The sequence below is a fragment of the Gouania willdenowi genome, chromosome 9, assembly GCF_900634775.1.
Source record: "Gouania willdenowi chromosome 9, fGouWil2.1, whole genome shotgun sequence".
In the NCBI taxonomy this organism is placed as follows: domain Eukaryota; kingdom Metazoa; phylum Chordata; class Actinopteri; order Blenniiformes; family Gobiesocidae; genus Gouania; species Gouania willdenowi.
The window spans coordinates 26499661-26519321 of record NC_041052.1 but is presented as its reverse complement, the minus strand read 5'-3'; the positions used below and the strand labels follow the sequence as shown (position 1 = coordinate 26519321).

The window sequence follows — 19661 nt, the reverse complement described above, 5'->3', positions numbered from 1 at the left end:
ATCCCAGCCAATTATTGTCGATTTAGTAAAATACGGTCTTCGACGACTAAACTGTTTCAATCAACTAAAATTAAACAGTTTGAATACGATAAAGTTGGGATGACTAGATACATTGCATTGCATTTTTTGTAAAGACACAATGAAATAAGATCAAATTTACCTACAATAAAATGCTCAAAGATTCAAATATATCTTATGTTCATTAATATTTAAGCCAAATGAATCCTAAACAGACACAGTTGACTATAATCATTATCAAAGACATAATATATGTAGACACCTCATCGACTGTGGAGGGTCGCGTCTACAACGCCGCCATGGTGCTGGTCTTGGAAGTGGTGCACGGACATGTAATGGATAATATGTTGTTAACAGGTTGTTTTATAGCTATAGTGATATAAATGCAGACAGGAAGGACAGAACCGTCGATGTTATGAATCTAGCGTTCCAAGCAACAGCCTGTTACACTGAAAAAAACAGACTAACTGCAGTAATTGATGGGTTAGAAATAATACAGCATCTTAGAGCTAATAATAGGCCTAATTAATGATGGAATTATTTTTGTTGTAGACAATACACGTGCTCACGTGTTTAAGGTTTCCCAAAGACAGTCGTTTAAGAAGACAATGGTAGTGAAACGGGAAGGTTTTGTAGCAACTGAGAAGTTTGTGCTCTGTTATGATGACAGGACAAATTGTCCATATGAGACAGGGAGTCAGATACTAAATACTCTTGTAGATAGTTTTCTGTGAGGATTGTTTATGTTCTTGTTCCTTGAAGATTTCAGTTCTTTGGCTACAATAATAATAAAGATGATGATGATAGAGATAGAATATTAATAGTGACAGTATTAATAGTACATAGGACATACACACAATGTACACTCCCTACCACTACTACATTATCCATAAGCCATCGCGCTTAAAGGAGCAGGCTCAGGCACAGCTCACATCCTCTCATATTACGATTTCCACTAGTGGTATTTTCAAATGTTTGGTAATCTAGAACATCACCAAAAGCTGATTCATCCTAACGTGGCTTGTTTTCGGTATGTTAACATACACAGGCTTGTTAACATCCACAGACTTATTTAGAACCAGCATTGTCTCACAAACATGTTCTAATGTTCTAATGTACCAGTGTCATCACTGTATCGGTAGGACAGATTATGTCAGAATTTTACAGTGTGGATGGGAAAATGAATGGAATATATATATAATATACCAATAAGGAACGTGAGCTGGGTTTAGACCATCGTGAGACAGGTTAGTTTTACCCTACTGATGATGTGTTGTTGCAATAGTAATCCATATATATAATAGTAATAGTACTCTTATATATATAAAATCACCTGTTCCTTGTCCCATTTCTCAATTTTCCTGAAAATTAAATCTATATCTGTTCATAACTTTTCAAGTTATCTTGCTAACAGATAGACAAACGCAGACAGATAAACGGAGGGTAAAACATCTATCTCGTCTGACGCTTGTTACAAACAAACCCCGTGAAAACTGCTTGAGAATTGAGCGATTTATTACAACTTTAATTGTGTAAGCACATCATTCCTCTATAGATGTTAAACACTGTCGGAGCAATTGTCACCGCTCCAAGATGGCCGCCCTGTAGACGCACCGCTCTAGTGGGCTACAGCAGTCGATGCGGCTTCTATATATTATGTCTATGGTTATTATAATTAGTTTGCTTCCTGGTCATGTCTCCACCTTTCAGGGATGTCAGTGTGTTTGGGTTGTGAGTGATTAGCTCCCTCATGTACGGCACTCAGGTGTGACCCATTTCCAATCAAGCCTCCCTCACAATTTAGTTGAGTGCTTGGACACAATGGTTTCTGTTTAATCGTTAATCGTGGTGTTTCTTTCATTTCCCTGGGCCTGCTCCTTTATTTTTGTACTTTGGTTTCTTTGAGAATTCGTTCACAGTAAAATGAATGAAATTAGACAATAGAGTAAACAGCAATTGGAAAAAAAGAAGTCAATAATTAACATCTATACAATTATCACAAAATAAGATATTTGTTGTCAAAATGATCACTGCAGCCAAATGCTATGCTTCACTCATGATTTAGGAACAACCTTTATTATACCAATCAGGAGGACGGAATGCACGACCAGCATCATTTGCATGTCAAACACACACAAAAGTGGGACGATTAATTGTCCTACAAGATACAAAGCATCACCAGATTATTATGGTTTATTTTATTTTTTCATATTTTCATATTCCTATTGAATTGAAAAGTTCATACCCAGAGTAAATAAAAGCATGGTTTCCTGTTAAAAAATATTGATACTGTGAGCCCATTATTATCTAACACATTGTCTCACTCCTATTTCATGCACATAACTCCTACAGTATTGTTGGTTCAAGTGCCTCACTGACTAGTTTGATCTCTGGGGAACAAGACTTGAGAAATCATGATATTTAATAATAACTAAAGATGTAAATACCCTGAAATGAAACATACACTTTTTCACAATGTCACTGTCCAAAGCAATTCAATATTTTGAAGATTTAATTTTCTTTACGTTACAAGTTGTAGCTAAAAAAAAATTTTGTCTTGAAATTTTTACATATTTCTTGCTGGAAAATGCATTTTGTCCATGATTTAGGTACTTTTAAACATTATTTATTTCTTTGTCTTTGACAGCAGCAGGTTGTAGGTGACTTCACTTGGTCACATGTCACCTAGGAGAGGAATGTTCGGGAAATACTAATGATGTTGCAGCATTCTTCTGCACAAACATTCTTTCCCAAGAGCTGAATATGTGTTGAGGTTTTGTACATCTGCAGAGGTGAATAATTCATTTTCAGCCATCCTGCTCATAGTCGATGTAGTGGGCATTCAGGCAGCAGCTCCTCGCACAGGCACAGGATGAGTGAAAGAAAGCTGCAGCTCACTGAGTACATTCAGTAGAATACTCACCCCTCCCCTTCTCTGCCATCCATTTCTCATCCTCTCCCATCCCATCAACACAGCTGCTGTAGCTGCTTGTCGCTGAGGAGAAAACTTCACCAAGCTCCTTGACACAACCTCTTTTCCACCTGCCTAAGGATGCGGGAGCTGGAATCAGGATGGATGAAGCTGGTCTGCCTGTCTGTTCTGTGTCTGTGTTTCTGCCTGCCAAAAGAAGCAGATGCCAGAAGAGCACCCAAGATACCTCGGTGTCCTGCGACCTGCTCCTGCACCAAAGACAGTGCCTTCTGTGTGGACACTAAAGCTATTCCTAAGAGCTTCCCTCCCGGAATCATCTCTCTGTGAGTCCAGCATTCACTCATCCATGCTATCCATTAATTTCCCATGGGAAGTCTCAGCAGTAGGCGGACAAACATCACTGATGTCACCCTTATTATATAATGCCACCTAAAAAAGTAAATATAAGGTTTCCTGCAGATTTCAGTTTGTCTTTCCACTGTCAGCCTTATGTAACCATGTTGGTAATGTTCCGATAGAAGTAACACACATGGTGAATCTAGTTCAGGCAGTAGAGCAGGTTGACCTTCTCATTCTCCAGTAAAAAAAACAATACAATCAAGATAGAAGTATTGCCTCCACTCTACTCTAGAGATGGATCATTTGACCAATGGTGAAATATAACAGATAGTGAAGAGCAACAAATATCAACAAAATTAGGATAGTGAAAATTGGATTGAAAAAGGGGCTCACTGGAATAATAACACAATTACAGTTATTAATGACATCACTCTATAAGGATTTGGATCAACCAGTTTAACCAAAATGACATATCAAAGGATACATGGAGGGATTTGATGATACAAGCCAAGACCTCGTCTCTCTCTACAGGACGATGGTGAACGCAGCATTCACAACGATCCCAGAGGGAGCATTCTCACACCTCCACCTGCTGCAGTTTCTGTGAGTAATCTGATGAACAACACTCACACATGAGAGCTGCCGATTGTTATAACAATGTGTAATAACATCGATACGCTTTAATAGTGACAATAAACAAACCCGAGCAGTGTGCCAGGACTAAACGTCCCCTCGATGCAGTGGTGACGTAGCAGGGATATGGGTCCCTGTGTTGGTGTCAGTGCAAATGACTGACTGCCCTCAGCTCTGCAGCACAAAGGAGCATTTATCCCCTCAGATGCTGTCATTTATGCGCTGTGCTGCAAAGAAGTGTAACAAACTGCCAGCACAGCTGAAATCAGCATCCAATGTGAACATTTTTAAATCAAAGTTAAAGGCACTCTTTTTCTCTACTGCGTATGATTGAGACAGAGCTTTTTGGTCATGTTGTTGATGTAATGTGTTTTAAATGATGTTCTTATAGATTTTAAGCTGTTGAATGTTTTCTGTTGCACTTTTTGAGCATGTAAATCACATTGATTTTCCTTGTGTATGAAATGCGTGATACAAATACATTTGCCTTGCCTTGCCTTAATCACAAGCAAGTTGGTAGATTTACATGAGTTTGTGTAACGTGCAGATATACAGTAGTTATTCCAGTCATCTTTACAAAAACTTACTCTATTGACTCATTGTACTTAATGCTTACTTTTGTTAATGATATTTAATGTTGTTTGGAATGGTTCTACTAACTTTTTGAACCATTTTGAACCTTTCCCTCCCTTTTTCACAGCCTTCTGAACTCCAACACTTTCACTACAATTGCTGATGATGCATTTGCTGGTCTGTCCCACCTGCAGTACCTGTGAGTGCTACATTAAGCTACATAATTTCAGATATCACAGCTTTGTGCACTATTTATATATTTAAGTTCCGTAATTATATCTGTATAGCAATGGTCAGGACCAGGCAATTTTAAGCAAAATTAGGCAATTCTGAGTAAATGGTAAATGTCAATAGACTTTTATCACAAAGTAGTTCCAAAGCGCTTGATTGACACACCAATGGTACAGACCTGTCTTGCAAGGTGCTATTCAACCATTTGGAGCAAGGTAGAGTTCAGTGTTTTGCCCAAGGACACAGTTGATAGGTCATTAGATGAAGAGCGTAGAAAGAAAAAAAAGGTGGCATTCTAATGTGAATTTTACATCAGTAGTGGCTTGAACTCACAATTTCTGGCACAAAAGACAATGCTCCATCACTGAGTTAATTAGCAGGAAACAACTCTGCACATACTGTATGTTTAAAACATCTTCTATCTCATTATTGGAATTCTACAACTGCAATGATTAGTCAATAAATGTAATATAAATAAACTATTTCATGATGGAACATCCTTTATGTCACTGAACTAATTAGCACATTGTAATGTCATCTGTAGCTTCACTAATTGACTAAGTCAGTCACCTGTGTGCAAGTCAGTAGCTGTTAGCGTTTTTAAGGCAGATTTCAAATGGCTGTTAGAAATGTGGTTATTAAGACAAAAATACAGAAATTGAATCTAAATAGCATGGAGAATGTTCAAAAGCCACCACTTGATACATTGTTTACTGTTTATTGCACAAAGTTTAATATTTCATTCATTAAAATTCTGTCTCCTTGTCTCAACTCAAACGCCAACACTGGTTCCAACTTCCAACGACACACTGGAATATAAAAGCAGAAAGGGTAATTAGCCACCTTGCTATAGCTGTGTCTAAATACCCACAGCGGAGATGGGCTTTGAACCACCCATCCCAGCTGCCTCTTTTTTCTTCTTTGCTCTCCCATAGTTTGGTGTTAGGCCTTTTAAGGCATCCAGGATAAATTAATTTTGATCAAATTTGACATTCCTGAGATTCAGGGAAAAACATGTTCCTTCAGAATTTCTGAAATAAAGAAAAATGTGTTGTCTTCTCAGTTTCATAGAAAACAATGACATCCAGGCTCTGTCCAAGTACACCTTCAGAGGACTCAAATCCCTCACCCATCTGTGAGTATGGTGGCCAGGTTACCTGAATCAACTGTGTGTTATGTAAAGTAAAAACAACCCATTTCAGACCTGTTGATTTTAGATAAATGATCAACTTTTTATTACCTGCAGATCTCTCTCAAACAACAACCTGCAGCAGCTGCCGAGGGATCTCTTCAAGCATTTGGACATCCTCACTGATCTGTAAGTGTCTGGCTTCCTGTGGAGCTTTGCACAATACACATAGCATGCTAAAGCATTGTTGTGTGAGTTAAGGTGACTGACTGGAAGTGTTTTGTTATCCGATCCATATTAAAAACACCCATTATCATTTATCAGTGGCAAAGCAAATCATATATGGAGTATTTTTATCAGTGTATCATTCTGGGCACATAAATCAAGTAATTTGTAAAAGCACATTTCCACACATTTCCATGTCCATGTATTCTAATTTATACAAAACATGCATCCACACCATGGATGACACATTTTTGCACAACTCCTTGAAGATGCTTCAAAAGGGAAAATATAAATTAGACAAAGCTTTGGAAAAATTAATTAATAACTAAAATCCTTACTTGTGCTAAGTGCAGTAGAGGGTTTAAATGCATAAAACAAACTGTCAGTGATACAGAGCTGTCACAATTTTGTCCCCAAAACTACAATTAATTAGTTCTAAACAGAGATAGGAGGCCAAAACATGGACCTTGCAAGGCCAAATGCCGAGTGCCGTAAATAATCACACCAGTGCTGATATTTCACACAACAACAAGACTTCAAGTGTGATATTGCTTTTATAGCAACAGTTATAGAAGCGCATTTTATTAGTAATAAATGACGAGAGATTATGATTTGTTTATTTATTCAATCATTTGGCCCCGCCAACAAAAATAGTTACACAAGTGGAGAGCACACAGGCTACGTTCATACTGCAGGCAAATGCGACCCAAATCAGATCTTTTTGCCCATATGCGAACTGTATTCTATCTGTTAAAAACAGTCTGAACAACACAATTCCGATTTTAATGAGTTCTGCATCGTTGAAGCTGCTGACATCCTTATCCGACCAGTGTTTACTCTGACCCTGTATCCAAACACTCATTTGTAAAGACGTAGCAGCCATCACTGCAAACGGCTGGAGCGATAAACCTGGCTCTCTTCTTTTTCACTCTCCTTCAAGTTATGAAGTGCTGACTTCTGTCTCAGCACGACACAATGTTCTACTGGACGCCTCAATATTTACTTACGTAAACAGTACGCAGCTGTGGGGTCATGGGTCACCTTAGGATCTCTTCTGCGCATGCTCCTCACTTCAGGGTCACATTCCCTTCATACTCCAAACTGATTGAAGACGCATTTAATATGTAACATAAAAAAATCTGAATTGTGCATTAATACCTGCAGTGTGAACGTAGTGACAGTGTATTGCAGTGTGTTGCCCACTATGTAATAGTAATTAATGGTATTTAGATCAGCTGTAATGCAGAGTGATATGAATTCGTAAGAAGTCCCAGTGCGTTGTTGCCCTATATCAGCACTCTTGGAATGTCTGACGTTCAACTAAATCCCTTGGTCATAAGGGTGTGTATTGCCTAGCATCTGGCGATACGATTCATATCCCGATACATAGGTCACAATATGATACGATACGATATATTCCGATATTAAAGTATAAGGCGATTAGTGTGATTTTTTTAATGTTTGACTTAAGAAACATCTAATCTCTAAATGTGTACACCTTCATAGGAACATTATGTATGAAATATATTTTATTGGCATATTTTACACTCAAAACAATGGCTTTAACATGCCATGTGCCAACAACTTAAAATAAAGAAATAACATACAATCTGCCTGTGGCTTTTAAACCAACTTTTACAAGTTTATTATAGAATATCTTTTTTAAAAACTGGTCGAAACTGGCAAAAGGCTGTCCCACCCAGCACACAACCGGCTAAAATACCTTAAAAACAGTTACTAAATGAATGACAGAAATAGGGATGTTAAGCTGATTGGAGCCTAAACTAAAACAGCAGGTTTACTTGTGTGAAAAGTCCCTGCTTTGGAGTGTGCCTGTCCTTGTATCTTCTTCTTCCTCCTCTCCTGAATGTGTTGATTCAGCTCAGGTGTAGCTGAGAGAGGAATGAGGAATTTGGGATGTAATATAAATGTACAATTCATATGTACAAAGAAGGGTTTGGATGATTTATGTGGAAGCACAGAAGCTGTATTACTATATTAATTATTGTGTGTTTTTAACCTGTTACTCAGAGACCTGCGGGGAAACTCCTTCCGATGTAACTGTAAGATCAAGTGGTTGGTTGACTGGATGGAGAAGACCAACACCTCTGTGCCTGCCGTCTACTGTGCCAGTCCCTTTGAATTTCAGGGACGCCGAATCCATGATCTGGCACCTCGAGACTTCAACTGCATCAGTGCAGGTGTCAGTAATGTCAGTAAATGTATGTCCTTATAGTGTGTATTGTAAAGACTAACTGATTTCTCTTTGGACAGATTTTGTTGTGTATGAAACCTTCCCATTCCACTCTGTGTCTGTGGAGTCTTATGAGTTCAATGAAGATCAGTTTGTGGCCTTTGCTCAGCCTGATTCAGGGTTCTGCACCCTGTATGTGTGGGATCATGTGGAAATGGTCTTCAGGAAACATCATAACATTACTTGTAAGTTGCAGGCAGTGATAGCATGAACGTTTTGTAATACTTTGTGAATACCAGAGTAATTCTGATTCTGTATTTTTCTTCTGAAGCTCGTTCTGCAGTATACTGCAAACCAGTGGTGATAAACAACACCCTCTACATGGTTGTAGCTCAGCTTTTCGGTGGATCTCATATATACAAGTAAGTTTTGCACAATAACTCACTCGTTCTTGACAATCTAATTCATCATGTGAAAAAACTCTAGTTTGAGGAAGAAACACATTCTTAATAATTTACTTTTGATAAAAGTGAAGCTAGACTAGAGGCACAAGGAAAAAGTATTTTGCTGTGAAACTTCTGGTCCGATCCAGATGAAGCTCTGACCAGTTTGAAGTGTGTATTTCTACCTTACAATGCTAAGCTCACTAAAAAAATGTATTTCAGCTTTCTGCAAAATAACTTTTGATAAGCTGCAGATATATGTAGATCCTGGTTTGGGTTATTTGTTAGATTCAACTTAAAGATAATTTTTTTGAAGAGACTCAAGTCCATACAACATTAGTTTTAGTACTCTTAGGGCCGGATTCACAAAGATATGAAATACAGTAAAGGGTGGTAATTCAGTTGCTTCCATAAATTCTTTTGTGACGCAGTTTTCTCACCTGCTGCATGGAATTCACTAAGATTGCAGCAATCATTAGTGCACGAGCAGAACTGGTGCAGACCGCCCCTATTTAAATGAGCATTTTGCACATTTAATGTAGAGATGTCAGTGCACTGACATTTGAGGAAGTTAAATTTGAGGTAGGTAAACTTCTCTGTCTGCTGCACAAACATTTAAAAATGTAGAAAACTAAATAAACAAATAAACAACTGTTCCCCTGTGAACAGTTGTCGCACCACTCCCGGGTGCAGCATCCATTCCCCATAAACGGCATGCCCCTGAAAAACAAGTCGGTGCCTATGTTCATGATCCCCGGGATGTGTTCTCAGTGAGAGGAGACGCCCAACACTCCACAGGATCAGTTTGCGTGCCAGTGAAAGCAATCAACGTGAGCCCAACCCGCCCTGACTGTTGATTTACGCCACTGCTGTGGAGTTGTCCGTCCTCACAAGGACATGATGTCCCCAAAAAGACGGAATGAAGTGGATCAGCAAGACAGTTTTAAGTAAATTATGTGAGCGCGCTGGAGGACCGCATCCCAGCGACCCCTCACAGATATTTCTTCGTCTGTCACACTGTCACACTGGCGTCTGTGGAGATCACCTTCTTGGATGTAACAATGCCATAGGCACTCTGTGAATGCCCCACCTCCTCAGCAGAGCAATTGCCATATCCGTGCAGCGCTCAAACACCCTCGAGCTTAAAAAGAGGCCAAACGGGAGAACGCGGTATTCGTAACAGCCCCCCCGGAAAGCAAACCGTAGGTACTTTCTGTGAGAGGGATATATTGAAATGTGGAAATACGCGTCCTTGAGGTCGAGAGATGTGAACCAATTGCCCTGTCGCACCAGGGAGGAATGCGTGAGCATCCTGAAAGTGTATTTCCTGAGGTTCCTGTTCAGGGCCCGTAGGTCCAGGATAGGACGGATCCCGGACTCCCCTTATTTGGGGACCAGAAAGTACCTCGAGTAGAACCCCTCCCGAGACCGAATGGGAGGGACCACCGAGATCGCTCCCCTGTACAGCAGGGACGTGATCTCCTCCTGTAACGCACGGGTTGACTCTCCTTGGGCCTGAGAATTGATCATACCAGTGAATCAGGGAGGGACAGATGCAAATTGCAACTTGTCACCCTTCAATATTGTCCGCAACACCCAAGGCGGAGCCGCGAGCGCTCTCCAGCCTTCCATCTTTAGGGAGAGAGAGGTTAAGCGCTCTGGTGCACCCACTGAGAGAGGAGCCATTCGATGGCGCCCTCTCCTGGAGGCAGATTGTAAGTGGCCGGAGAGCTCAAATGTGGCATGATGGCGCCCCCTTTTGGAGGCCACCTGTGCAACCCGAGGCGGTTCAAATGGACATAGGTGGAGCCCCCTCGTGGCAGCGGGCCATTCATCATAAGAGGGCCCTTTCGCAGCGTGGTGGAGCCCTCTGCCGGTGGCCGCCCAACCAACATGAGAAGCCCGAGGGTGCACGGGTAAAAGCAGAGCAGACAAAGCTGGGAAACGAGGGAACATCAGTTTTGTCATTAGGGGAGAAGAAAGCAGTTAGGCCAATCTTTTTGCTGGCGCAGGGGCCGCCGGGGCTTCAGGTTTTCCAGGCCACTTGGGCGGGCCTCGTCGAGGCTGTGGCGGAGCTGGCTGGGAAACGTAAGGTCTTGCCGCTTTAAACTGCGGATTTTGGGGAGCAGTCTGAGGAAAAGGCTTTTTTCGCACCAGTGGAGACGTGAGCGGGGGTTTCCTGGGAAGACAGAGGTGGAGAGACTCATTGTCTCTCTTTTTCTCTTTGCAGCGCTGTTTCATTGAAGACAGAGTGGAGCCGAAAATCCCCTCAGGAACAATGGGACATCCAGGATGTTGCACTTCTCTGCATCAGTTTTGCAAGATTGAGCCAGCGGGCTTGCTCCTGAGCCACCACGTTGCCCATCACCTTCCCCATTGCCTGCACGGAGCAGCGTTGGGTGCGTAGACACACGTCGGCAACCATAGATATATTCTCCATTGTCGCAGGGTCCTGAGACAGAGCCAAATCCATCACAAAGTTCAGCCTAGTAGGCAGTGAGGAGAGAGGACATTCAGTACCCTGACCGAGAGAGCAGCGGCAGCATATGTCCTACAGGACAGGTCTGACTGAAGACAGTCCGTTCTGGACGGCAACATGGGCCTCTGAGGGGACACTGCAAGCTGTCGTGGGAGCAGGTAAACTGCAACGAGGGGCTCAGGAAAGACAGGAAATATTTGTCTCAGAGTGCCTTTGGAAAAGGAGAGCTTCTTCCCATCCTAGCGGGACCTGGTGGTTTCAGTCACAACGGCGGGCAATGGAATGGCTTCGAGCCGGGGTAATGAATGGTTCATCTTCCTCGTCCACACCCAAACTGGGAGGGTCAGAGAAGTCTTCATCTAACTCTCCAGTTTATAATGAGGACATCCTCCTGAAGTGGGGGGGCAGTCGTCAGGTCAAGCTGGGAACCCCAGCTGGAACCCTGAGCAGCTGCAGTTTTCATTTGCGCAGCCTCTTCTTCACCTGCCTCAGCAGGGACGCCTTGAGGAGGGAGTAAGGGGTCCTGCTTGGACAAGTTTACCTGGCGTGCCAGTCTCCTGTGGAGGCTTCATGTGTTAAACACGGCGCAGTGCTGACATGAGCCCTTAGTTTTGACCGCCATTCGAGCATGTTCCAGACCTCGGCACTTGGAGCATACCTTGTGTTTGTCCTTGTTGAAGATTTTTCCACCACAAGGACAGAAGCGGGCCCTGGAGTATCCCGCTCCCTAGGTGAGAGGGGCCTTAGCTTCCATCACAGCGTGACGCAGTTAGAGAGAGCAGGTGGCCTAGCTTGCACTACCACGAGGCAGCTAGCACAGGTGCTAGCAGGGATACAGGTCAACGTGTTCTGATACATCTCAGAAGTTGAGGACAGTGTTGGCTTTCGAGACACTGGAGTCCGCTGGGGACCAACGTGCACTGTGGCGACAACAATGGTGGGAGCAGTCAGCTGGAGCTGAGGCTCGGAGGTTCACTTCCTTTCGGCAGTGAAGGACAGCACTTACCAAGCAACGTAAGAGCTGTGTTTCCTTTCCCACTTCTCGACCTGTTTTGCCAGCGTCCGTCGACTGGAAAACTAATCCGTCTGTGGACAGTTAAACTGGCAAAACATAAAATGCGAGATAGGAGGAGGGAGGGTCCCTCGTGGACTGACGAGCTTCACCGGCCAATCAGGATTGGCAGATTGAAAAAATGTTTGAGGAATGCAGACAGAGGTTGCATCCCATAGTGAGACATTGCACGAAATATTATGAAATAGAACTATCATCGCAAACCTTTCCAGATTTCATGAATTGCCTTGTGTCCCCAGCATTAATTTATCTGCATTAACTCCTCCCATATTTTTGCTCCCCCTACTATGCATATTCATCAGATTCCTTGGGCTTTGTACTCCTTATTAGCGCGTTTTAGTTTAGTTTAGTTTTAGCAGGTTTTAAAACCCCTAAACCTTTTGTGAATCCGCCCCTTAATATCATATTTTCACATGGTTTTGGATAGAAATTAATATGTTGAAGTATTTGATTAGTTGATTAAAGCTTATTTAATTAGCTGCTGACCTTTGCTCATGCAGGTGGATGGAGGACCCACAGCGATTTGTAAAGATTCAAGACATCGACACCAGTCGAGTAAGAAAGCCCAACTTTGTGGAGACCTTCCAACTGGATGGTGAGTGGTACTTTATTGTTGCGGACAGTTCCAAGGCCGGCTCCACCAGCATCTATCGCTGGAACAGCAATGGTTTCTATTCCCACCAATCCCTCCACCCCTGGCACCGGGACACCCATGTGGAGTTCCTGAATGTTGGAGGAAAGCCTCACCTGATCTTATCCAGTGCATCCCAGCCTCCCGTGGTATACCAATGGAATCACAGCCAGAAGCAGTTTGTTTTTCATTCGCTGATCACCGAGCTAGCTGATGTGCAGATGGTGAAGCACTTTTGGGTGAGGAAGGTTCTTTACCTCTGTCTGACACGCTTCATTGGTGATTCCAAGATTCTCCGCTGGGAAGGCCAGCGTTTTATGGAGATCCAAACTCTTCCCTCCCGGGGCTCGATGGCGGTGTATCCCTTCACAGTGGGCCTCTACCAGTACCTCATTCTAGGAAGTGATTTCTCATTCTCTCGAGTGTATCTGTGGGATGACCTGACTCAGCGCTTTCAGCCCTTCAAGGAGCTCAACATGAGAGCACCAAGGGCTTTCAACTTGGTGTCTGTGGACAAAAAGGACATCCTACTGGCAGCTAGCTTCAAAGGAAACACTCTGGCCTATCAGCATCTGGTGGTAGATCTCAGTGCCAAGTAGAGATGTGGAGTGTCAGAAGCCGATTCTGATACATCAAATATATCAAATGTGCCAAAAATATCAAAGACTGTAAAAAGTTTAAGCCATGTAACTAAAATTTTGTAGATATTCGAAGCAAGGTATCTAATGCACTATCCCATTGTATCTGAATGAAATGTTAAATTAACATGCCAACAAGTAAATTATTTCTCCCTATTTCGGCTTGGACTAGTTAAGGCCAATACTGTTTTTAATTTGATGTGCTGAATATTGATTCAGACTCTCATTAAAATTTTGTGCATGTGAATTTTGATTATTATTGAGTGGATGAGACTGGATGCTCTAAGTGGGGGGTTGTTATCATGTTGCACAGTGTGGAGCACTTTGCATGACTGTATGACATAAAGCTACGTCGGAAAATCTAATTATGTTGAGCTTTGGGTAGCATGGCTTGATTCTGTTCTAGAATAATAACAGTGTCAGGAATATAACAAAAGCATCTATTTTCGTGACAAACTAAGTTTTTATGTAACAATGTGGGTATATGAAAAGGACAAATAATTTAGAGGATTATAAAGGCTCTAAAACAAAACTGTTACGAATATGTTTTGTATTTATTGTATACATTGTTGCTGTATATAAGTGCACCTTAGACTAGAGGATGGATAAGATGAGAGAATAAACTCAAAAAATCAACATGCAGAGATCTCATCGCTGTATCTGTTCACTATTGTCAAAAAATATATATTCATCACAATACTAAGAACTTCTGTTGGTGTAACGTTTCATTTTTTTCCACTGATCTGTTAGCTGTCTTTTCATTCTGGAAGCTTTTAAATTTAACGCTAAATAAATCGGAACAAGCGCAATGACTAAAGAGATGTCATGGGAATGGCACAAGGGCAGCTGATTCTCGGCTGTAAGAGTTTTGTGTAGACTTCTCATTCTACCGTGGCCATATAGTTTGTCAATGGTGATACACTTGAATAGTTGATGAGTTTACCAGCAATCAGTGTTAATTTTTACAGCAAATTGACTGGCGCCCTGTCCAGGGTGTACCCATGCCCGACGCCGTATGAGAGCTGACGATAAGCACCAGAAGACCACCGCGACCCTGAAAAGGAACAAGCGGGTCAGAATACTTGACGGTATTAATGTTTGTATATTTGCAGACAGATTTGATGTGATCAATGTATAAGACCACATGATGACAACATCTGATTGGATTTCTTCCAATGTCACATAACAGTTATTTTTTTATTAGTTGACAAAAATATAAAATATTTTAATATGTTTTTCGTCCACATTTGATTTTGAAATTTTAGTCATAGTTTAGTTATTGTCACTTTAAAAAAATGTAGTCGATGAAAACCTTTAGTTGACAAAATTAACACTGATAGCAATGCAAGATTTGGCTGCAGGAGCTTTTCAAAAAGAACATTTTGTGCCTTTCAATCTCAGATTGAAAGGCTTTTCATTTCCTCATATTATTGTATTTATTCAGTAATCATTAATAATAAAAGTATTATAATATATTTATTTAAAATTGAATTCATTAAGGCAAAAAAATTATTTCTGAACTATTAAATCAATGTTTAAATGTGTGCAGGCAGGCATTATATTTGAGTCATGCCTGTCTCATGGAGAAAACAATAGGAATGCTTCAATGTTGGAGACTTTAGTGAGTCTGTAGCTCGAGTAAAAACACAGCACAAAGGTGCGTCTGCAATGTGTCTCTGCGTGTGTGCGGTGTCATCCTGTTTGTAGAGACAAACAAACTTACCACTTTTTCGCAATGCTATGGGGGTCTATTCTCCCATATGGACTTAAGTGATTTTTTGCGTTCCAGCAGTTATGTGTTTCTCTCCTACATGTATTCTGCGGTCCAGACTCCTGACACGCCCGCCGCGTGTAAGTAGAGCAAAACCGCGTAGTCTGTGAATGAAGGGGGGGTTGAAGGAAAGGAGGCGGTGATGTCATTTTCTTGGGCAGTCTAGAAATAAAGAAACATGGAGTTTTCCCAACGCTTGTAAATGTCATTGAAATCCGTGAAAATGATAAAGCTCACTTTTAATTTGAAATGCCTTCATTGATAAACGACATACTGTACCTGTAACAGGTTGATTTGATCAGATCATTGATCAGATTATTGCAGTGTGACTGAGGATCGGCCGAATTCTTCTGTCCGAGTCACATCTTTCCTTGATCATCATCATCATCACTGTAAAGCACAACCGAGTTAGATGCAATGGAGATATGAGGAAATAACATGGCCGCAGAGGGATGTTTGCAGTGAAACAAAACTATTGGCTTCCATAATACGCAGTTTTAAATATAAATTATTTAAAGCAACCTGAGTTGAGCCTCATTAAAATATGTGTGGGAACAGTTTCTGGTCAATCCTCATCTGCATATGACAGCTTGTTTCACTCTGTAGTGGATCAAACTGTGACTTTACGTTGGACATAGTATGAAAATAGTTGAATCATCGTGACCAACGTGTCTAGTGTCTGACCTGTGTCCATATTTCTGAGAGACCTTCTGGGTTCATACCTGACTAACATGTCACTGATGTATTCTGGACCAAACCCATTCACAGATTTATACACCAGCAGCAGAACTTTAAAGTCTATTCTGAGGCTGACTGGGAGCCAGTGTAAAGACTTTAAAACTGGAGTAATGTGCTCTGACCTCTTTGTTCTGGTTAAGACATGAGCTGCAGCTTTTTGAACCAGCTGTAGCTGTTTGATGCTGTTTTGGGGCATTCCTGTTAGAAGACCATTACAATAAACCAGTCTGCTGGAGATAAAAACATGAACCAGTGTCTCCTGATCTTACGGAGTAATTCAATCTTTCACTCTGGAGATGTTCTTTAGGTGGTAGAAGGCTGTTTTTGTGATAGATTTCATCTGACTGCTGAATGTCAGATCTGAGTCAATCAGAACACTAAGGTTTTGGACTTGGTCTTTAGCTTTTAAAGATTGAGACTCAAGATACTTGCTGATAGCAGTCCTCTTTTCCTTGTTACCAAAGACCATCACCTTTATTTTGTCATGATTTAGTTGAAGGACGTTTTCACTCATCCAGCAGTTTACTTTTTCTAAGCAGTCACACAACACCTCTATGGGACCATAGTCATATGGGTTCAGTGATAGATATAGTTGTGTGTCATCTGCATAGTTCTGTAAAATGTGTCCTAGAGGAAGCATATAATGGCTAAACAGAAGGGGTCCAAGAACAGAGCCCTGAGGAACCCCACAGGACAATGGTAATCTGTCAGATTCAAATATTAATATTGCATGGTCTACTACAGTGGTTCCCAAACTTTTTGTGCCCAAGGTACACCAAAGGACAAGTAAAAATCTGAAGGCACACCTATTGTGGAAAATGGCCTTTAAAACACGTTATCACTCATATCATGTACAATATCACGGGCGACCATACAAGAAAGTGCTCCATTTTCTTTCTCGCTGTTTCTCTGTTTTAAAGTTGTCCTACAGCCTTTGTCACAGTTTTATAATTCTCGCCTGCACAACCGTTTGAACAGCAAAATACTGCATTTTTTTTTAATATATATAATTGTTTTTTTTTAAGAATTGTTTTTAGGTATAGAGTTCACCTCTGTATTGTGAAATGAGTGCCTACAAAGTAGTAAATTAAAATATAGATATTTTTGTGTAGTTGTACAGTATATTGCAATAATAACGTATGTGTCAAGTGTCTTTATAACGTCATGGCTTCCCACACTTGAAAAACGAAGGATTTGACCAGGGTTTTACTCGTTTTTATTTTTATTCTTTTCAGTGACAAGAAAGATGAAAAACCTTTGAACATAAAACACGATGTAAATAAGTTCATAATTTTTCACCAAACAAGGTAAGTACAAATAAACACAATTTCAGGTCAGTACATTTAATTTGGTAAAAGTACATTTTAAACTTTTTTTTTACTAAATCAATGCAGGTAAGTAATCTGTAAAATTAGGCATTAAGCAAACAGAAAACTAGGTCTACTTTTATAACCTGAAACGTTTTTTATGTTTGTATCAATTATAGATATTACAATTTCAATTTTAATTTAATTTCTCAACAGAAATACTTTTATATTATACTATTTTCATACATAAATGAAATATTTCCATTCTGAATCTTATTAAAGAGAAATTTGCTATATTTTAAATACTAACTATTTTAGCAATTAAATACATAAACATCAAAAAATGATGTCACCGTGCTCCCCGTGCTCGGAGCACTCAGGCAGATCGCCTTAACAGTATGGTTGTCACAAATTCCCACAGCACACCTGAACTTGCCTCACGGTACACCAGTGTGCCGCGGCACACCGTTTGGGAATCACTGGTCTACAATGTCAAATGCCACACTTAGATCAAATAGAATGAGAACAGATACTTTTGCTGAATCAGTGTTCAACCTTTTGTCATTAATCACTTTGATAAGAGCAGTTTCTGTGCATTGATGAGAACAAAAGCCGGACTGAAGTTTATCAAATAGTTGAATGTTCAGAATTAACTCAGTTGGTTGAAGACCACCTTCTCAATGATCTTGGCTATGAATGAAAGCTTGCTGAGTGGTCTATAGTTAGCCAGTATAGAGGCATCCAGTGTTCTCTTTTTAACAGAGGTTTCACAGCAGCTACATTCAGGGATTTCGGTGCGGTGCCTGATTGGAATGAGCAGTTAATTATCTGACACAAATCAGTGACAATTGACTTTACAACAGCTTTAAAGAAGTTTGAGGGTATTGTGTCAAGGCAACACGTTGATGGATTCAGCTGCTGAACTGTTTCCGCTAATGTTTTTGGGTTGACTGTAATAAACTAACATTGTAGTTGATTCATCCCTTAGTGGTTGAAGCTTTTTGTTATTTTCCTGGTTTATTCTGATGTTTGACCTTATTGATTGTATTTGTTCATTGAAATATACAGCAAATTCATTGCATTTTCCAGTTGACAATAATTCAGGGGCTAAGTGCGCTTTTCAATTACAAAAAACAATGTGCGAGAATTGTTGACATTTTTAGCAATAATTTCAGAAAAATATTGCTGCCTTGCTTTGAACAAGCCATCTTTGAATTTTTGCAGACTCATTTTGTATAGTTCTAGATGAATTTGGAGTTTTGTTGATCTCCATTCACGCTCAGCTCTTCTACAATCAAATTTCAAATTCTGCATTATCTCAGTCCTCCTCCAAGGTGTTTTCTGTGTGTTTGGTTTTCTCTTAGTTTTGATTGGAGCCACCACATCTATGACATTACAGACTTTTGTATTAAACTCATCCAAAAAATGATCCACTGTCTCAGCACTCAATGTTGGTGTCATAGCTATGGCTTCCATAAACTGTGCACGTGTTGTCATTTATGTACCTTTTCTTTAAACGCACAGAAGTAGGGGGAACAGATGCTACAGTCTCTAAGTAAAAAAAGACACAGAAATAATCAGTTCGAGCTAAGTTTTACATCAACAGCAGAGATAACAACACCTTTAGAGATAATCAGATCCAAAGGTGACCTTGAGTGTGTGTTGGACCAGTCACGGGTTGTATAAGACCAAAAGTGTCCATTAAAGCATATAGTTCTTTGGCAGTATCGTCCATGTTATTGTCTACATGAATATTAAAGTCACCTGTTATTAATAAAAAGTTGTATTCAGTGCATACAAGCAAACGCATCCATGAATTCTCCAGAATATGTTGTGGGTCTATAAACAAATAAAAACAGAACTCTTGAATCACCCTTCAGTAAGAACGACATACTATATATATATAAAATCACCAAATGTTGTTTCTTTGCACTGAATATTGACTTTAAGATGGCAGCAACTACACCACCTTTCCTGCAAGCACGACACTTAATGAAATAAATAAAGTCTTGTGGTGCACTTTCATTGAGAATAGTATTACTGATGCCATTTAACCACATTTCAGTAAGAAGTAAAAAATCATAGTGATGTGTCAAAATATTATCATTAAATAACAAATCTCTTGTTAACAAATCACTAACATTAAGAAGAGCTCATTTTAAAGACTTTACTGGAGACACTGGTGGACTCTTTGAAAGACATGTTATAGTAGTCAAATTTTTAATTCTATTGAGCTTTTTGTTTTTCTTTAATTAAGGCCAAAATTAATTTGGTTAAAACATTTGTCAATATGTATTGTATACAGTAT

The 19661-nt window shown here is 40.3% G+C and overlaps 1 protein-coding gene across 1 annotated transcript; it reads left to right on the top strand.

Annotated features, from left to right (window-relative positions):
* The first annotated feature begins 2912 nt into the window (after window positions 1–2912).
* Window positions 2913–14243, top strand: lgi3 (leucine-rich repeat LGI family, member 3). The gene is made up of 9 exons (XM_028458458.1): window positions 2913–3273; window positions 3821–3892; window positions 4623–4694; window positions 5790–5861; window positions 5973–6044; window positions 8112–8281; window positions 8355–8519; window positions 8606–8696; window positions 12769–14243. Exons 1-9 carry the CDS (start codon window positions 3071–3073, stop codon window positions 13496–13498), a joined length of 1647 nt encoding a protein of 548 aa, XP_028314259.1. The 5' UTR covers window positions 2913–3070; the 3' UTR covers window positions 13499–14243.
* Window positions 14244–19661: the final 5418 nt, after the last annotated feature.

Coding starts and splice junctions, on each gene's coding strand:
- lgi3 (XM_028458458.1), top strand. CDS start 3,071: ATGCGGGAGCTGGAATCAGGATGGATGAAGCTGGTCTGCCTGTCTGTT. Junction 3,274..3,820: donor CCTCCCGGAATCATCTCTCT/GTGAGTCCAGCA, acceptor CTCTCTCTACAG/GACGATGGTGAACGCAGCAT. Junction 8,697..12,768: donor GGTGGATCTCATATATACAA/GTAAGTTTTGCA, acceptor TTGCTCATGCAG/GTGGATGGAGGACCCACAGC.